This window comes from Condylostylus longicornis, unplaced genomic scaffold, assembly GCF_029603195.1.
Source record: "Condylostylus longicornis isolate FDR11 unplaced genomic scaffold, ASM2960319v2 ptg000004l, whole genome shotgun sequence".
NCBI lineage: Eukaryota > Metazoa > Arthropoda > Insecta > Diptera > Dolichopodidae > Condylostylus > Condylostylus longicornis.
In genome coordinates, this window is record NW_026577973.1 from 16,406,731 (window position 1) to 16,427,332 (window position 20,602).

The 20,602-nt window shown below is 25.7% G+C and overlaps 1 protein-coding gene across 1 annotated transcript; it reads right to left on the reverse strand.

The window, feature by feature from the left end:
- Window positions 1-17,031: 17,031 nt before the first annotated feature.
- Window positions 17,032-19,609, reverse strand: LOC129610345 (liprin-beta-2). Its single transcript, XM_055522904.1, has 2 exons — window positions 19,500-19,609; window positions 17,032-19,385 (listed from the first exon to the last, which is right to left on the reverse strand). Exon 2 carries the CDS (start codon window positions 19,364-19,366, stop codon window positions 17,423-17,425), a length of 1,944 nt encoding a protein of 647 aa, XP_055378879.1. The 5' UTR covers window positions 19,367-19,385; window positions 19,500-19,609; the 3' UTR covers window positions 17,032-17,422.
- Between the last annotated feature and the right edge of the window lie 993 nt (window positions 19,610-20,602).

Here is a 20,602-nt window from a genome sequence, read left to right on the forward strand (position 1 = left end):
AGTTTTTTTACTCAAAAAGGTTTTTTGTTCCTTTATCGAAAATTGTCAATTTAACTCTCATCATAACTGTGCTAAATTATATTTCGTCCTTGGTATAAAAAATTAAACATAGCTAGCTATTTTATTAATTTTAATGGGTAAAAGTAATTTGAATAAGCGGCCCACTAAAGGGGGCGAAGCATTTCTTTGAGAATATTTCTTATTACAACAACCATTTTCTATCTATACCAAATGCAATACTGCCCTTTCGGTTCTATTTTATAGAATAAGTTGTCTTAATTACCAAATCTTATAAAAATGCAGTTAATTATAGAAAAATTTATTAAAAAGATAAAAATAAATAAAATTTTTTTTATCTGTTTATAACACTATTCTTTGAACTTAGTTTGTATAAAATTATAAAAATTATTTTTCTGTTTGTATATATTTTTATTCAGTGTCGAATTGTAAATCTATTTAGACAAGTTTGTCCTTTAATCTCCCCATCTCAGAATAAACTAAGTAGAGATGGTTCAAACCAATGGTTGGAAATGTAGCACATTTCCCTTCAATAAGTGAAAATACCGCTTTTAAAAACAATTTTAATTCATATACGAGTATATTCCAAAAATTGCATACCTTTAGGATAATTGTATCCATCCTTTGATATAAAAGAAAAAAAATTAAAGAAGCATTAAATACTAATGCTCGAATTTGAGCGTTAATTACGTGAGTTAAGAAAAGTAACTACATTTTTAATGGCATGGAATTTATCGTCAGCTTTCTGCATCTAAAAAATTGTTTGGAAAGACTTACAGTTTCAGAAACATAAAGTGCTAAAAATTCAAATTTTACAAATTTCGAGAGGCAATAACTTGAGAAGGGTTAATGCTAGTGGAAAAAAATTTTCTTCTAACGAAATAAACGATTTTTTAGTGTCACAAAGCCGCTAAAATTTTAGACATCTACAAAATGAGGTCTTGAAGAAAAACGATATCAATAATCATTACATTTTTTGATTTACAGTCATTTTGTTTTTCTAAAGTTCAAATATAGCAAGTTGTGGTAGAACAAGCCAGTGATCATTTTTTTGCGTTTTCAAATTTTAAAAAGTGCTTATGGTTTCGCTACGATAAATAGTTGGAAAATGGAATTTTTAGGGTTTTGAGTGGCTATAACTTTTAGAAGGGGGAAATAGGTAAAAATTTTGTTCCAACGAAATAAGTTTCTAGTAAAGATATATGAACGCATAAAATTTCAGCTATCTATTTTCAAGGGTACAGAAGTTTTGTAAACATGTCCACGGACGAAACTAATAAGCATATTTTTTTAAAAAATTTTTTGGAAAAATGTTAAAAGCTACTCAAACTGAGCTGGCCAAATTTTCACATACAATTCGCAATATAAAATTCGAAGATTCTATTTACGTTGAATTTATTTGTTATTATGATTCGAGTATATTCTATTATACAAATTACATAATTTAACCACTTTTTTAAAATATTGAAGTAATATACTGTAATTAAACTCATATTATACCACCATAATTCGTTAAAATCAATCTCAAAATATTTACTCCAAGTGGTACTTATACCACTGCTCCATCTAACTTTAATAATAATTTTATCGTATTTCAGAAAATATTTAAACTGCCGTTGTCACATTTTTTAAGTTTTGTAACACTTATTAATTTTATAAATCGCCAATGCATTTGAATCAAAAAAATTTATTTTGCAGTTCAATTAGAACTCATAAAACTAATAATTCATGTTGCTATAAAGGGGTTGGTGTGGCACCCACCTATCCCCGTTTGTTCTTCTTGTTAAATCGATTTTTCGAAATGTCGTAATTTGCATTCATTTTCATATTTTCCATTGGTAAAAATATGCTTCTATTAAAAAAAGAATTAGCTTTTATCGAATAAAATTGGAATTTCTTTCTTTTTTCCAATAAAGCGTCTTGAAATTTTAAAAAGATCAAAATAAATCTCCCCAAAAAAAATTTTTTCAAAAAATCTGTCTCAAAAGTTCGAACCTCTTAAAAATAATAAAATATTATTTTTATTTTCTTTATTGATTTTTAAAATGCATAGAAAGCAAATATTTTTTAATTTAAAAAAAATTGTCTTTGATTTTTTTACAATAAGCGAATCTTCGAAATTCTTCATGGTATTCCCAAAATTATCATTTATCCAACAATAAAAAAGCCCTTCAATACTCTTAAACTGTTACGTTTTAGTAAAGTATTTTCTCATTTTAATACTTGGAATATTTAATAAAAATCATTTGAGATCAAACGAAAATTTATTTCATGTTTTTATTTACTTACTATGCTCACACATATTTGCATATATAAATATGTAATACATTCCACCATCCGTAATTGGCTTCACGTGTTTCGTAACATCATAATATAGTGTAAGATTAAACCTCGACATTTTTAAATTTAATTTAAATACATTTTGATTTTGACAGTGTTTACGGTATTGTAAAAATTATAAAAGGAAATTCAAAACACCAATATCTTTTTCTATTTCTAAATAATATTAGAAAGGTTCTATTTAAGAAATATTTCCATTGTTTCTCACAAAACTTTCTCAGCACTGTTTCCAAAATGTGTAGAATTCTACCGCTTTGATTTAGAAAGTTACGAGCTTATTCGAATTATTGGCATTTTTACATAATAATACGTAAACTGAATTTTTATTTTAAATTGCATACTTTTAGGAAATAAATATAATGACGTTGCTTGTGTATGCAAAAACTACCTAAAACCAGTTTAAGATTTTCAACTATATTATTTTGTTTAATGAATTAATTACATAGCAAATCAGATTCCATTTCGATAAATCTCCCATAGATGCATTTAAATTTAATGAAATGACTAGTTTAGCACAGCACCATTACTAGTATCATAGTCATCGACGAGTTATACAGATTACAAATTTTAAGTGTCACAATCCTTAATTTAAAATATAGAATTGAATAAGTATTTGTAATACATACTTTCAATTTCACCTAAAAACATCTTGAATATCATACAGATTCGAATAATACTAATTATATTTAAAAACTTTAGTAATATACTCTTGCCCAAAAAAATACAAAAATTACAACTCAAGGTACAAAATATGTATTTAATGCCTGTGAGTTCATAGTTAAATTAACCATCGTTTGTATACAAATATAGTTACATTATGAAACTGGAAAAATTTGTGAAGACTTATCTTGTTATACCTAATTTGTTCATATCAGAATTAACCATCACATCAATATTAATCATAAGCAATCACATCAATAATAACTGTGTCAAATACTGTCGCGCTACCAAACATAAAACCATTAATATAATCATTGAAATATCTCAAATGTTGCAACTTTATTTTAAAGTTGTGAAGAAGTAGAGTTGACCGCCTGAACTCTGTGATACCCGTACGAATGAGTAGTTTTATGAGTTGTGTAGATAACAGCCATACTGTTTCATACGATCTCTTGTTTTTTGTATGTATAGTATTATACAGGCTCAGCTTTGATTACTACTATAACGATAATACTAAACGCGCTTAGCTCAATTAGTTTTCGAGTTATCGTTGGGATGAACGGACAGATATGGTTAAATCAACTTGGAATTCGACGGTGGTCAAAAGCATACAGTTATGTATACATCTCAGACCATTAACTCTTAGCGTTACTAACGGTAAGGAAATTTATAATACCCTCTGAACATACGTTCGTACTGAAATAAAAATCACCTACCGTAAATATTTAAACTAGAATTTAATCTCAAAATATTGTGATTTTTAACTTATATTCATAAAATAAGAGGAATTTCAGCACAAAATAATTTAAATTATTTTCAATTGCATCAATAAGACCCAATTTAAGAAGGCAATATTGTATATTTTAAATTTTAATTTAAATTTTGTATAATAATTGTTAACAAAATCGATTAATGAATTTAATAATTTCCAATTCATTTCATATTAAATAATAATTGGAAACTAATAATTTTTCATATAAAATTTCACTATAATTATTTCTTAATTGAACATTTAATGATAATTTAATTTCATATAATTTTCAAATGAATGAATAAAGAGAAAATCTAATCAAATTTACCGAAAATTACACATGTATAATGGAAACGCATGAGCATATAAAAATCAAATTTTATCAATAACAATTACTTTCCATTAATTATGTATTTGTTCAGACAATATTAAATCTATAAAAAAAATGGAAATTATTCCGAATATAATGGAAATTATTTTCATGAAAATATTTCTAAAAATAAAAAGTTTGGAATAATCTAAATTTCCAAATGATATTAAAGAATTCTTAATTGTTAATAATAAATTATAAATTAGACTTCTCCAGCCAAGCGTATAGCATTCAAACATTGTATTCGCTTAAGTACAAGTTACAATACAAGTATATTCACAATACACCTGTGCAGATGTACAAGAAGCACAATTTAAAAATTTTTACGATAAATTTTTTCATAAGATAACTTCAGACTTATTACATTTACTTGATAAGAAAAATTTAAATAAACAAGCTGCTTAATAAAGTCTCAAAAGCTCGATAATAGTTTTGGAGTACCAAATTTATTGGTAAAAGAAATACTCGAATTTTAAACATCAATTTTTGAACTGAGAAAAATTGAATATAAATATTGAAAGAAATGAATGGCACAATATGATTAAAAAATAACATATATAAAAACTATGTCCTGGTCCTGATTAAAATCTCTCTAGATCTACCTGAAAATTTTATGTGTCAAATATTTAACCACCTATGGTGATGAAACAATGGAGAAATCTCAGTTTGTGATATTTAAAACTTCTGAAAATTGAAGAAAGTTCCTGCTACTTTTTAGCAAAATTCTGTAAGCAAATGTGGTTTCAGCACAATTAACACTCAAAGTTTAATATTACCACAGTTTTAAAAAACTAAAATTGAAAATACTTGAAATTGAATGCTGTAGATTTATGAAAGTTTTATAATTAAATCGACAGACAATCAAATTTAAAACTTTTTGCCGAATTTCTTTTCACTTTTGTTGAAAAGTATAAAAGAATTTTGTCGTATGAATACAAGCTACTATTGTATAATTAAAATATAGTATAAAAAAAGTAGATTCATAATTACCGATAACTCATAAAATATAAAATCCAACATTTTATTATTTAAATTTTTCTCTCAGTATCCTTTGTCATATTTATTTCTAAAGTTCTAAAAATGTTCATTTGAATCGATTAAAGTTAAAAGTTTCAAAAAATTTTTAGTAATATATATGATAGCTCAATAGAAGCTATGTTGCTGAAAGAGTTTTTAAAGTTGGACTATAGTTTGAGATACTATTTTAATGTAGCTAGAGGTTAGGTTATGTTAGGTCGACGCATGTATGTCAAATTTGCAAGCCATCTTGATATTTCGTATTATGTGTATAAACGAATAAAATGCGTCAACTAATTGAATTCACAAAATAAATTACAAATAACAATACAAAATTCAAAATTATATGGGAGATCCTGCTCTAGGGATCAGATCAAAAATTACTCTCCTCATAGACAAAATTGTTTTCCTAACTCATGTAGTTGGCAACACATATTAAGGAAAGTTCAATTGTTTTTAAGAAATCGTGAGATTTTTGTGAATATGTCTTTGATCTGGATAAATAAGCGATGAACTTTTTGTAGACTAATATAAGCTACTTTAAGAAAAATTAAAATTTAAAAATATGTGAAATTTCTTAATAAAAATTTAATTAAATATTGTGTCATTAGCTTCACATTCTTGCAGATTGAAAGTATCTCTTAACATTTCTTTCAAAACTTGAGAGGTAACAATTATTTCAAATTTATCTACTATAGCTGCATGTGGAATATTTGAAATGCTTCTAAATAAATGCATTTTACTAAGGGAAGTCATAAGTTTCTGTAATACAAATATCAAACATAAATTCAATTTTTAATTTGCAGAAATTATCTTAACTGTGGCAATACCCACAGTTGCTTTTCCATTACAATGAAATCGTTGTGAACAAATTGTAATGTTAAGTGTGCAAACTATGAAAAAAACCTGAGTTGAATTTTGAAATTTCTGATTCAATTTAAATTCGAATTCTCTATGTAATTTAATCTTTATTTTATCAAATATAGGGTAATTTATCTCTTTTAGTTTATGTAAACTTTTTATCTAAAATTTAGTTAAAAAAACAGTGATTCCTAAAGTGGTCTACATAGACCCCCAGGGGTCCATGGAAACCTGCTAGGAGTCTAAGAAAAAATATGAATTTGAATAATAAATAAGTTTTTTATTAAACTTTCTCACATCATTGGTGTACCTTGCTACTGTTAGATATTTTAAATACATCAAAGAAAGTAGCAGGGGTTCTATCAAAAATTGAAAACACGAAAGAGAAAAGATTTGGGAACCTCTGGTTTCAACCTTCAAAATCAATTTTAAATTCGAATTTCAAAATTTTTTCGAAATTGAATTCAACTTTAATTTTTTGTATAATCTGCTTCAGGTTGAAGGACATCTATTCTGTGAAAATTTGATTAAGGTACAAATAGGATTTTTAGCATCATTTACTTGAAGCTTGAATTTTCGACCATAAAAGTTTGGCTTTTTTTTAAAATTAAATATAAAGGCACACTTCTACTGAAAAACGTTATTCTAACTGTTTGTCTATTTTGTGCAGTCATAATTCATAACCTCGAAAATATATCTAGAATAAAATTTAAAAATGTCATAATAATTATACTAGTATTAGCCATTTCCGTTCATGTGTAAAATTTGATCAGCTCAAATTACTTTCCTTATTATTGCATTCATATTATGTAGAATTAACCTACATTCGACCGTTAAAATTTTTTTTTTTAATTTTCACGATATGCAATATTTATAATGATTTATCGAAAATATAGGGTTGCCAAATTGTACTTTTTAATATTTTATATAAATATATTCAAAGAATTACTAAAAATATGCAGTTTTGAAAGTTGAAGAATTGAAAATAGATCCAGAATATTGAAAACTTTTGGCACCACAATTTTTACAATATAAAAATTTCTAACTATAAAAAAGGTCTACTGTATATTTAAAATTAATGCTGTCTCAATGGTCACATTACAAGAAAGCAAACTTATTTTATCAAGTTTGCAATAGTTTAAAATTTAGAAGAAATTTTAAATACAGACATACATACATACACAAATATAATATAGCACGTGCTATATTTATATTTGTCCTTGCTTAAAATTTTTCTTTATTCTATTCACTTTCTTGACTCTTCAATCATTATTATGTAGCTATTATAATGTGCTTAAGTTCAAGTTATTGTGCATGGAACAAAAAAAATAGTTTTTAGATTACAAAAGAAAACGGGAAAACAATTATCCTTTCTCTTTCTCAATCTTTTTTTTTGTTTTGCTTACATCGTACATTGTTCGTAATTTTTTACGTAAATCAGGTCATAAAGTTGGAAAAAAAATTTAAATTTAAGTTTTGTAGGATAAAATAGAAAACTTGTGAATTTTTTCCTTTAGGATTTATTTTTTTTACTAAAGATTAAAAATATTTTCAATAGACGCCAACAAAAATTGAATAAAAAATTTAATATTGAGTTAGAAACTTATTTTATAAATAAATATTTGTTTTGCTCCTATGTCCTTCATTGCAGAAGTACCTATGTTCAAATACCATCTCATACCTAATTTACTCTTTGGATTTTTGTAATATTGAACCAATCAATTTATTTATTTAAAATAAATAACAGTTTTCCATGAAATTAGCTGAAATTTTAATATGTACGACTTAATAGAAAATAAATATTTTGGGTTCAAAAAATTTTGTAAGCAAAATATCCATATTAATGCCGAACTGCCTCAGAGAAGAACAGATCGGCTTCAGGAGAGAAAGAAAATAAAACCAAATGTTTATTAAGAAAACATGGAAATGTTTATGAAGAAACAAAACCACTCTGACCTACCAAAATAAGTAATCACAATATAGGAGATGTCACCGAATTTTGTTAATTCGGAAATATGTTTACTACTGATAGTGGTACAGAAATAGATATCAAAAATAAAGTAAGATTTCCTTTAAATTTAGAGTGATACTGGACAATGTCACATATTGAATAATGTGATATAATTTATAAGACAGAAAATATTGCCAGTGTGAGGCTTCCTTTAATAACATATGTCATAAGTAACATTATTAATAATATAAGCATCAATTACATACAGCAGTAAAGGCTATACATAAATAACTTGCAGATTTTTATAAACAGGTGTCCACGACACGAATAATATACGGCATATTCTGTATTAAATGCAAGATAATTCTATGATGAAGTAACTAGCAGCTATGGTGCTCATATAAAGAAGAAAAAATAGAAATAAAATTTAGTCAACACTCTCTAAAAGCAAACAACCAATATAAGGTCGAAGACTCTTAAGTGAAACACACAAGGAAAGAGAAAGATATGCGGACATTAAAAAAAAAATGGTGCAAAAATGTACAAAGGGGAATGGATTTTATGATCCATATGCTACCAAGGCGAGTAAAAGGAAGAAAAAGCCGGAATTCTCAAGTAGACGATCTCGTATTAATTATTTTATCTCTTTTTTTTCATAAACTAAAATGTAGATCTTTCTCAACTCTATAGATTTTTTTTTCTAATATTTTAAAAATTTTATTTCCACTTTTACTTTCGATTTTTGTTCGATTATAATCTTACTTTTTTCAAAAGTTCGTCAACATTAACTTCTTCCTTCACTGCTATTCTTATAAAAAAAATTTCATAGCCCATCTTCATCTTCAATTTGGTAATTTTCGCTACAGACTTATCTCTTTTACTTTATGTGAAAGGCATAAGATTATTAAGACAAAAATTTTTTATAACTCAAAAATTTAAAATTTAAAAATATTTCAAATATTTCTCTCAAAAAATACACCATATAGTATTTCCGGGTTCCTTCTATACGAGTGTAAGACTCATCAGTAAATTATTAAAAATTTTTTTTATTTCAAAAAAAGAAGCACTAAAACAAAAGAATTCTGCGGCTATTTGCAATTTTTTTGGAATTTATCATGAATTTTGTAAGACAATGATTATATTATTAGAATTTTTGATCAAACGAAACTCCTACGTTTCGGGAACGTAAGATATTTCTTTTAATTTTCTTTTTTAGAGTAAAATACTTTGTTTACATGCTTTGACCTTTAAAATAACAATAAAAAACAGAAATTAAAAGTTAAAAATTATTATTAAATTTTCGGTTTTTCTTTAAATTGAAAAAAAAAAAATTTCATAAAAAAAATTTTCTTTCTGTTTGCTTGTGACTTACGTTAATAAAAATTCTAGTCAAGAAATTTAAGGCGATAAAAGCATTTTTCATTTTTCTCTTAAATACAAAGAAATGGTTTTCGTTTTGTTGGATTTTCTTTAGGAATTTTGTGAGACAATTTGAAATTTTTGTTCTGTGACTATACGCACATATCATAGCTTACACTCACTATTTGTATTTTCCAAAATAAACCGAATTATTTTCATTCGAATGCTTTAAAATTAAAAACAAAAATCATTTATTGTAGAATTAAATGGAAAACAGTAAAAGAGCAAAATGTTTGAAATTAATTGAAAACTTTGACCTCAACTATTTTTTTTTTGTCAAAATTTATATTCCAATATTAAACCTATATAATTATACAACGAAGGTATACTAAATTACTTTTGAAACATACACTGTTATACACAATATTTATACTCAATTAAAACATTGAAAGCATTAATATCAATTAAAAATATATTATAAAAGAACTGGAAAATTCAATAAAATTAATTATAAAAAACAAAAAATTGAATATAATAATTAACAAAATATTTTGCATTTAATTTTAATAATCGAACACACCCATCCAAACATACTAAATATTGTATTACAATGCGTCGTAAAAAAAAATACAATAATTATTGGTGTATTACACATAAAAGGATTATAAAATTTTTAATCCTATAGAAAAAAAAATTATAGAGTAAATTTTTATAAATTATAAATTTATATAAAAACAAGTAAAAACGTTTCAGTCGGTATAAACCGATTGAATTATACCCTGCACCTTTCGTTATTGTGTAGCAATTACTTGAACCTCTAAAATCACTCTATAGAAACTTCACGGACATGTCTGACCTATAATCGGACACACAACTGCCAAGTTTCATGAATCTGACTTTATTATTTTTCCAAATATTAAGAATAAGCTTTTAGACTTGCATGGGAGCTACTCGAACCTGCCAAGAAATCGCACCAAAACTTTAGAAATATGTCAGACCTATAATTGGACACACGACTGCCAAGTCTCATGAATTTGACTTTATTATTTTTCCAAATATTTAAAATAAGCTTTTAGACTTGTATGGGAGCTACTCGAACCTGTCGAGCAATTCCACCAAAACTTCAGAAATATGTCGGACCTATAATTGGACACACGACTGCCAAGTCTCATGAATTTGACTTTATTATTTTTCCAAATATTTAAAATAAGCTTTTAGACATGTATGGGAGCTACTCGAACCTGTCGAGCAATTCCACCAAAACTTCAGAAATATATTTGAGCCATAATTGGACACATGATTGCCAAGTTTCATGAATCTGACTTTATTGTTTTTCCAAATATTTAAAATTAGCTTCTGGAGTTGTATGGCAGGTACCCGAACCTGTCAAGCGATTCCTCTAAAACTTCAGAAATATATTTGACCTATAATTGGACACATGACTGCCAAGTTTCATGAATCTGACTTTATTATTTTGCCGAATATAAAAAATTTGCTGTTGAAGCTGTATGGCAGCCACCCGAACCGGTGCAGGTATCCCATTATAATTTTTAGAGCATCTGTAGAATATAATTGGACACATGTATACAAAATTTTATATTTATACCTTAATTAGTTTTGGAAATATTTAAAATAAACTCTTTGAGTTGTATGGCAGCTACCCGAACCCGTTGTCCGAATTAGCCCAATAACAATAGGGCTCGTCCTTGGCACAAAAGAAAAAACTTGTGAAAGTTTGGTGTCGATTGCATTATTCGTTTTTGAGTTATCGTGCGATCGGACGGACGGACGGACGGACGGACGGACGGACGGACAGACGGACATGTCTAAATCGACTCAGAATTTTACGCTGAGCAAGAATATATATATATGTCCATACCGCAGATGACTCCTTCAAGTAGTTACAAACTCCATACCAAAGTTAATATACCCTTCACGAAGTGCAGGGTATAATAAACTACGAGGTTCTTTAAAGAATTTAATATAGGGCATATTTATTATACGAGCATTATGTAAAGCATTATGTAAAGTTTACCATTAAATGAATGCAAGGGACACAATACTGAAAACCTATAGTTGTGATACAAAAATATAAATATTATATATGATGTATATAGATGTATGTACATATATACATACATATATATGAAATATTAATTATTACCAGTATTATATATATATATATACATATTATCATGAATACATTCTATAAATGAAAAAGAAATTATATACGTCGCAATAATCGGGAAATTTTTATACTAAACTTTTATGAAAAAATTAAGTTCTTTGTACGAGTAAATGTTTTGCTTTTCCATGAATGACAATTAAAGAATAATTATTAGTGAATAAAATTCAATAAAAAAATAGCTATGTACCCTTCTGATCTTCAAATTTTTTTTATAACATCTCAATTATATCCTTGGGAACGTATATTCGAAGGGTATTATAAATTTTCCTTACCATGTTACAAATGGTAATAAATTGCAAATAATAATGATCTAAAATATAAATATAAGTTTATATTTTTGATCAGCTTCGAATTATTAACCCATGTCTGTCCGTCCATTCCAACGATAACTCAAAAACTAAGTGAACTAAGCTCACAAAATTGAGGCAGTATTCGCGTAACTACCATACAACTTCAAAAGTTATTTTGCTCTTATCTCAGAAATTATTAAAGTTAAAATATTTCGCACAAGGAAAAATATTATTGCAGCTGTTATGTTATAAAAATCGTTGAAATTTCTTGATTTCTTGTAGTAGCTGTCATACAACTTCAACAGTTGTTTGGTCATGTCTTATACAAACTATCGAAATTATAGTACTAAAATTTTTCATAAATTAATATGGTAATACGGCAACTATATTATAAATTCGCTAATAGGATACAAGTTCGTAAGGGTATCACAGAGTTGACATTATTACTCTAGTTTTTAGTAAATTTACAGAAAGCTTTCTCAGAAATTTTACAGAAATCTTTATATATATATGCAGCTTAATTATAGTTAGCTTCCAGGTAATTTTACTGTAGCTTTTCTGAATAAGAAGGATAATAATTATATATATAGTTAAACACTAATTTAACAAGTAAAATTCATATTTAATTGGAAAATCAAAATTTGTCGCACAAATAACTTGGGTGAAACTCAAGTGCCTGTTTTACATGATACACTATGTTATATAACGTATATAAATAAATTATTGCAATGCAACCTCTAGTTCTCAAATACCACGATTTACAAATCACAAAATCTAATAAAAATGATAATATTTAAATCGGATATTATTAAATTTTTTAAGTGTGTTCCACAGTGTTTTCCTATAGCAAAGTTAAATTGCATTCTATAATTTTTACAATAACTTTGTCAAATTTTCGAACAAAATTAATTTATGTATATTGGCTTACTTTAGAAATAACCTGTGCGCTACGCTTTCATAAATACTCGATTAGTCAAATGGACCTGCTTCTGCCGTTTAAAATCAATTTTGCATTTTTAATTTTTATTATTCTCAATTGCTTAAATAATCATAAGTAAACTTATTAAAATATCCCAGGGTTTTTAGAGCTTGCGCTGTTAGGAATACTTATTTGTCGTTAAATGGTATTACAAATCAATTAGATTTGTGATTAATTCTCATTATAAAAATCATATATTTTTAGAATTACAAACACAACAGAAAATAATTGGGTAATTATGGAACATTTTAGTTTCAATATTTTTAAGCAAAAACTAGTCTGTTGATTAATTGAGTACAAATTAAAAATAAAATATACTTGTATAGTAAATTAAAATTGTTTTTACTTTAAAAAAAAACTTCTGTGATTTTATGAAACTTAATCTTTCTTCATACTATAAATAAGCCTCCAGTTATGCAATATAAAAATATTTTTAATAACAAAAAGCAGTTGGTTATTGTTTACTTTGTAATTTTGATTTTTACAAAAATTCGCAACAGTTATAGTTTCTTACACTATATACATATGTATACTAATTTTAAAATCATGCTTTAATAAATTTCATTATATTTTAATTATTTTATAATTGAATAAATTTAAAACTAAGAAAACACACTGATCTAATAAGAAAATAGCCGACCGCATTGTAAAAATTAAAAAATTTACATAGCATATAGTTTTATGGCTATGTACACGTACTTAATCATTATTACTTTTACTTAATATAGCTCCGAAAAATGTAATGTCAGTTTTTTTAGTTAAAGACATTCTTTTAGAAGTCTGATGTTACCAAAAAGTAGGCTATTTAATTTCTTAGTGAAACAAAACTATGCAAATAAAAAATTTTAACAAAGCCTTGATTTTTTCTTATATGTGATCAAAAGTGTAAATTCTGTTTTAAAAATTGATCAATTCTTTCATTTCATAAAACAAATAATTAAAAACGTTCTTGAGAATTTGAGACCCAATAAGTACTCTTGTCTCTCTAGCCCAATTTGAGAAGCAAGAATTTGTAATCAGACAAGCATGCAATTACAGGAATCCTGGATAAAAATAATTGTTTTGCATTTCTATAAACCGGAAAAGTGGAAGCAGAAGACAATACCTCTCTTATTGTATTCAATGCGGTCGGCGAAAATCGATTACTATTAAACTAATTCAAGACAATCATATTAAAAACTTCTTTCAAATTTTTATCAAATAAAAACAGCAAATTATACTCAAAGCAATTCATATTTTAACAAATTTTCCCCATCGGGAATACTACAATTATTTTTCAAATTTAATTATGCACACTCACAATCAACTTACTTTTTGATGAAATTTCAAGAATAATCCTAAATTATCATTAAAAAATAATAAGTTTTAATCCAAATTAAACTTATATCTTAAATGAATTTTGATATTTGAATTGTAAATTTTTAATTTTAGTTTCAAATTCCACAAATGAAAAACTTTTAGGTTTTCTGAATTATAATTTATAATATTTTAAATTTTGAATAATATCCTTGACTTTGGTAAATATTATTGTATATGTATATTTTATGGAGACTCATTATTTTTAAACTTGATATGAAAACTAGTAATATTTTCCTCGAAATTCCTTAAGAATTTTTAATTCAGAATTTTTAGATTCATAATAATATGTAGCTCGATTACCACTACTTAGCAAAAAAAAAAAAATGAAAAAAATAAAAATTTTAATTTTATTTTATAAATTTCAATTTAATATTCAAATCAATTCAATTTTAATTTAAGAATAAAATTTTTAATATAATTAGAATTTCACATAAATTTGAAATTTATAAATTGAATGAATGATTCAAATGTACTCAATTTTAAACATTGCAATGAAATAAAAATTTCTATAACTATTTTTATCATTTATAATCCAATATATTTTCTTATTAATTTCATGGAAGAAAAAATATTGGAGAACGAGTAACTGACTACTAACGGACAACAATACACATTATTATACACAATTGGGTAAAAAAAAACATTTATTACGAAACACTTACAAATTTATAAAATTTTTATATTTTTTTACTTCTTTTTTTTTTATTATAAAATAATATAATGTTTAAAAAACAATAAAATGTTCATATATTATGCAAATAAATGTAACAGAGTTATATACATATATAGTATGTATATTAAATATTATATTGTTATACACAATTTGAGTTAAGCCGGCTTAGATAAATGTATAACGGTATTAAAATAATAATAAAATAATTATATACGATTTTTTTTTTCCTCGAATAATCGTTTTAACGGTACAAGAATCACGACGAAACTAAGTAAAAATTGTTTTTCAAAAATGTCCTTGCATATATCCTTTCGAATAATATTCATTATTGTTGTTATTGAAAAAGCTTATTTCATTATTCTATTTAAAGCTTTTTTTCTTTTATTAAAATATGGTAGGGGAAATTTCACCTACTATACATATATTAAAGGTATTTTATTTAAAAAATTTCCAAAGAGATTAATTCCTCTTTTATAATATTTTTATTTCAGAAGAGTAACGGAATTTCATCTATTTATGAATGAAATCATATTATGGGAATTTAGATTATTCAAAATATTATTACATAATTTACATATCTAATAAATTATATAATAAGCATGAAAATACAATTTATTTCTATTTAAAAATTTCTATTTTTAAATAATGAATTCGTAGGGCATTTTTTAAAAAAAAAAAAAAGGAAATGTCTATAGTGCAATTTAGCATGGGATATATTATTCATTTAAAATATATTTTTTATATATTTTGAAAAGTTATGTAACTATACAATATTGTACGGCACATTCGTGTTAATAAAATAGTATAAAATGATAGAAATAGTATGGGAAAAAGCATCAAATTATTGTTAATCTATAAAAATATAACGTTAAAGATCAAATAATCACTATGTTGTAAAAAAACATGGTAAAAGAAAAATATGTTTGTATTTTAAAGCAATTGTATATGTATTATATGTATATATGTAGGCACATATACATATATACATACATAATATGAAATAAATGCTTGAAAAGGGACATATTCTGTACAAAAATAATAAAAATAATAAGATATTCGATTCACTCTTACACAAAAAAACAGTTATTAATAGAAAAGTTAAAAATAAACCTTATATTTTATAAGTACATATACTTACCTAATTGAATAACGAACTTAATTTTAACATTGAGTTAAAAATATTATGTCCATATTTATAGCCTATATAGAATATAGTTGCAGTAAATCGAATAAAATTCAATTATATTTAGATACCATTAAAATTTAATATAAAACGGTTATTCTCCTTATGTTTAAGCAAAAGGAAACCCGATTAATTTATTTGTGTGTGATATTCACAGAGTTTATTACTATTTTCATAGTGAAACCGATAGTTTTAGTTTGGAAAATTTAGAAAAATTGAAAACTGACTTAAAAATTCCCGAAAAGAAGCGCGTAACTTTAAATAGCAACAAATATATTACATGATAAACTGCAATCTTAAATTTGCCGTATAATTAAGTGTCAAAGCTGCAATAATTTTAAGAGTACAGGATTTTCATCTAAAATTTTGTATTTGTAAATCTTATTCGTCTTTTTATTGACTTGTTATTATTTGTCTTCAATATTATTATATTTTAAAAATGATATACAACTTAAAAACAACAATTAAAATCGAAACAATTTTAATTTCAGTATACAAGAATTTCGTTTTAACAATTTCCTCAACAAAATACAAAATGATCATAACAACTATTTGGAAAACTTACAAAACAAAAAGATGCCTTCAATCAGTGAAATTTTTTCAAATACAAATGTGTAATACCATGCTTATAAACCATGGTACTACACTGTTATAAGCAACATAATATTACGAATATTTTAAACAAATATGTTTTAACCTACCGTATAATCTTTACTACTAATTATTGCTGAAATTATTAAAACTTATAGTAAGCACTGATGTTTAAATGGAATATAATTAAAATAAAAATTAAAAACTGTTACTTTATGTATACATACCGTATATTTAATAGAAAAATTGTTTTATTAAGCAACTTGTCAAATATTATAATCGAAAATTGTACAAATAACAATTAATTGACTTTATTAAGTAATATTATAGAAAATATATATATATATGATTAGTCTTATGATTTTAATAATTTTTGATTTTGTTACAAAATAAGGTATAAATAAAAAAAAACATCATGTAAAAGGTTTCTCTTATATAGTTGAGCAATACACTATTATTATTAAAATTTATTTCATATTTAATAGCCTATAAATGGTTGACTGTAATACTTTGAAAATTTTTTCGATATACTGAATGTTATTTATAAAAATGCATTCATTTTGTTGTACAGAACAAAATAGTTTTGTTATTTCGGAGCTTAAGAATTATTATAATTAAATATAAAATTTAAAGCACTTTCAAATACAAGTATTATTTTGGAATAAATAATAAAACTAACTACCATCTCTCATGGATTTATCAAAAATTAACCTAAGTGTACAAAAATCGAAAAAAAATTCGGCAATTCAACTCAACTTTTCAAAAAAAAAAAATTAATATGTTAAAAGCACTTTCAATAATAAAAATATAAAAAAAAAACATATTTCTAAAGTTAATAATTGGAAGACAAACAACTTTTAGTTTTGATCGGTGGTTTCGAAGTTATTGGTTCTTCGTCATCAGAAGGCCCAAAAGGACATACAAATTCGCTCCATTCCTCGGGACCTTTATTACTCTTTCTTCTTTTCAATGAAAATTGACCTTTTTTCGGATATTTCATTTTACTTGTTACGGTCAATGGGACGTACCCTAGTGTATTTTCAGCTTGTCTTTTTTGCTGAATTACATCTCTACCCAATAATTCTTTAAATCTTGTTGATAGATGACGTCTTAACAGTGTTTTGCTTTGAGGAATACAAAGTAATTGTGCTAATAGTTCAGCATTAAATTTTGGTTCGTATTTCATAAGAGCACCATGTACCCCAGCTCCTCGCAGATTTGGCGCATATTCACTTAAATCGACTCCTCTCAACCATTCCATTACGCGATTGGAAGTCCATAAATGCACAGGTTCTTCATTGATATTTTCTGGTAAAAATCTATTAACTAGACAATTGTCATCCCATTTATTTTCACGCATTACTTGAATTCCTCTTCTTATGCTAGCCACAAACAACAAAGTTTGGACATTTAAAATAGCTAAATCATCCATAGTTAATTTGTGAAGCATTCTACCATCAATCCTTTCAGTTAAAAAAGATGTTTTAAGTTGTGACAAACCAATGTCATCTAACCATTTAATTACCCAAGCTGTATCTAATTTTCCTGCACACAGCATTAATTCATCTGTTTCTTTTCCACTTAATTCTGCTACAGCCAACACAATTTTTTTTCTGTGTAAAGGAGATTTTAAATTTAATTCCCTTTCCATGTCAGCTGGTGCGCATTCTATTAAATTTTTTGTTCCATCTACCAACCAACGTCTTGCATTCTCCTCAATATATCCTAAACCCATGTCATAAAACCAGGAACATATATCATCTACATTCCAAATTTTAAAATCTTTTAGTTGATATTTAACACTTCCACTCCAACACAATCTTGGTGAAGCAGTAGCTCTAAACCCACCTCGTTGAAAGTCACCAACAATGCCTACATCTTCTAGATCACCACTATGACTGCGGCGTAATTTTCCAAATAAATTTTTCAGTCTTTTTGGTTTACGATTATTTGGTTCAGCAATTAAACTTTGACTTAAAAATGAATTAGCTAAATCCTGTATAACTCTTTCCTCCTCAGCGAAACCTACACAACGTGGCTCTTTTAAATTTGCATTGTTATCCATGTTTTGCTTTTGATTAATGTCATTTAAGTAGGTCACATTTAAACTTGCCAAAGCCGATCTTGGTAAACTATTAAAATTTGGTGATACTTGATGTCGAAAAGATGATGGTGGAGTTCGGGATAATTTTGATTTCTCAACACTTGAAATACTTCCATGAAAAGATGCACTCATTCCAGTATTGTTAAATCTAGCACTTTCTGAAGGTGACGATTTTTTAGGAGTTGAAGCATGGTTATTTATTTCCATATGAGTGCTGCCAATTTCTACAATACTGCGTTCTAACGCAGCTTTTTGGAGTTTAAGTTCACTAACAGCTGACATTAAAGCCATTTTTTGTGTTTCCAATGATGATCTCAAAACAATTTCACGCTGCAAAAGCGCCTCAGTATGACTAAGTTGTTCAGTTTTTCTAGATACTTTTCTTTGCAGTTCTTCAATTATTTCATTCTTTACAGAAATCTGTGACTTTAGATTTCGCATTTCTAGCAGTAATTCTTCTTTTTCTTTATGAAAATTTTTCATACAATCATCCATATCTTGTGGTCTGTACATTTCTAACCAGTTGCTTATAGCTAACGCAGTTTTTTCATCGGGCGTTGGCTTCAAAGAACCAACCTGCTGCAAGGCAAGAGCAAGCGATTTAGCAATAAATAAAACATTTGAAGCAGATATATCTTCCGATGAATGTTTATACTGAGGTATATCTCCCATTTCTAGCTTTGTTAAAAACCTAAAAGAAAGAAAACAAGTTATTTTTTTCACACACAATATAAAAAATTTCTAAAAAACCAAATTTATTGTTAATGATTAAAAATATTTTCAATATTAACACCAATTTATTTACCAAAAATAACTTAAGAAGCGATAAAGAAAATAATAAATAACTCTTTCAATAAAATAAAATAATAATATTGTAAAATTTTGTTGTCAAAGTTTGTGTATGACAGACGTCATTTTCGCGAATGCGGCGACGTCTACTTAATATTGAGTTGCCATTGCAAACTAAAATTGTTAATTATTGGCCAAATTAAGATGACATCTTTAGTTAAAATCTTACAATGCGAACAGGCCATTGAATATGAAAACAAATTAAAATTCAACGGAAAGTTAGAATTTCTTTTAGTTACAATAATATTTTATATTTTTCATCTTAAAATTGACTAAGGTCAAGAGATCAATAAATATTGAATAGAAATAGTAAATTTTTATAATAGTGAAAAATCAACTATAATTAATTTTTGATGACAAGAGTCACTCGAAAAAACACACATAACATTTTTAAGAACCGTTATTTTGATAAAAAATCCGAATTTTAATGTTTTTATTGAAATGTTACAAATAATAATAAAATTGAAACAAAATTTTATACAAACTTTTAATTTGAAAAATAAAAATTGACTTTAAAAAATTTGAAATTTTTAAAAAGAAAAACTAGAATTTTGTATTACGAAAAAAAAAAAATCTAGTAATCCAAAATTTTTTTTCGAAACTTTTCTTGGTAAACAAAATTTTAGATTTTTAATTTTCGCCAATTTTTGTAAAGAATAGTACCTATATGGTTTGAAATTCTTAAATGCATTTTTCTCACATTGGGTGCAATTTAAAAATTTGGAAAAAATATTTTCGGAATCTAGACACCATTTGGCATCTGAATTTATTAAAATTAACCAGCTGGAGCGAATTTTTAAAGACATGCCATACAAATTGTGACATTTATTTTAATAGAAAAAAAATTTATTCCAATAGGAAAATTTAATTTTTTTTACACAAAATGGAGTTTGTAAATGATATGGTAGGTACATTATGAATTTAAAGAATAATTAATAAATAATTTAATGGGATTAATAAATTTTGAACAAATTTCTAGAAAAACTAAAATTTGTATACGGTTGATGCAGCTAAAGAGGTGTTACAGTAAAGCAATTAATTCAAAATATACGATTGAAT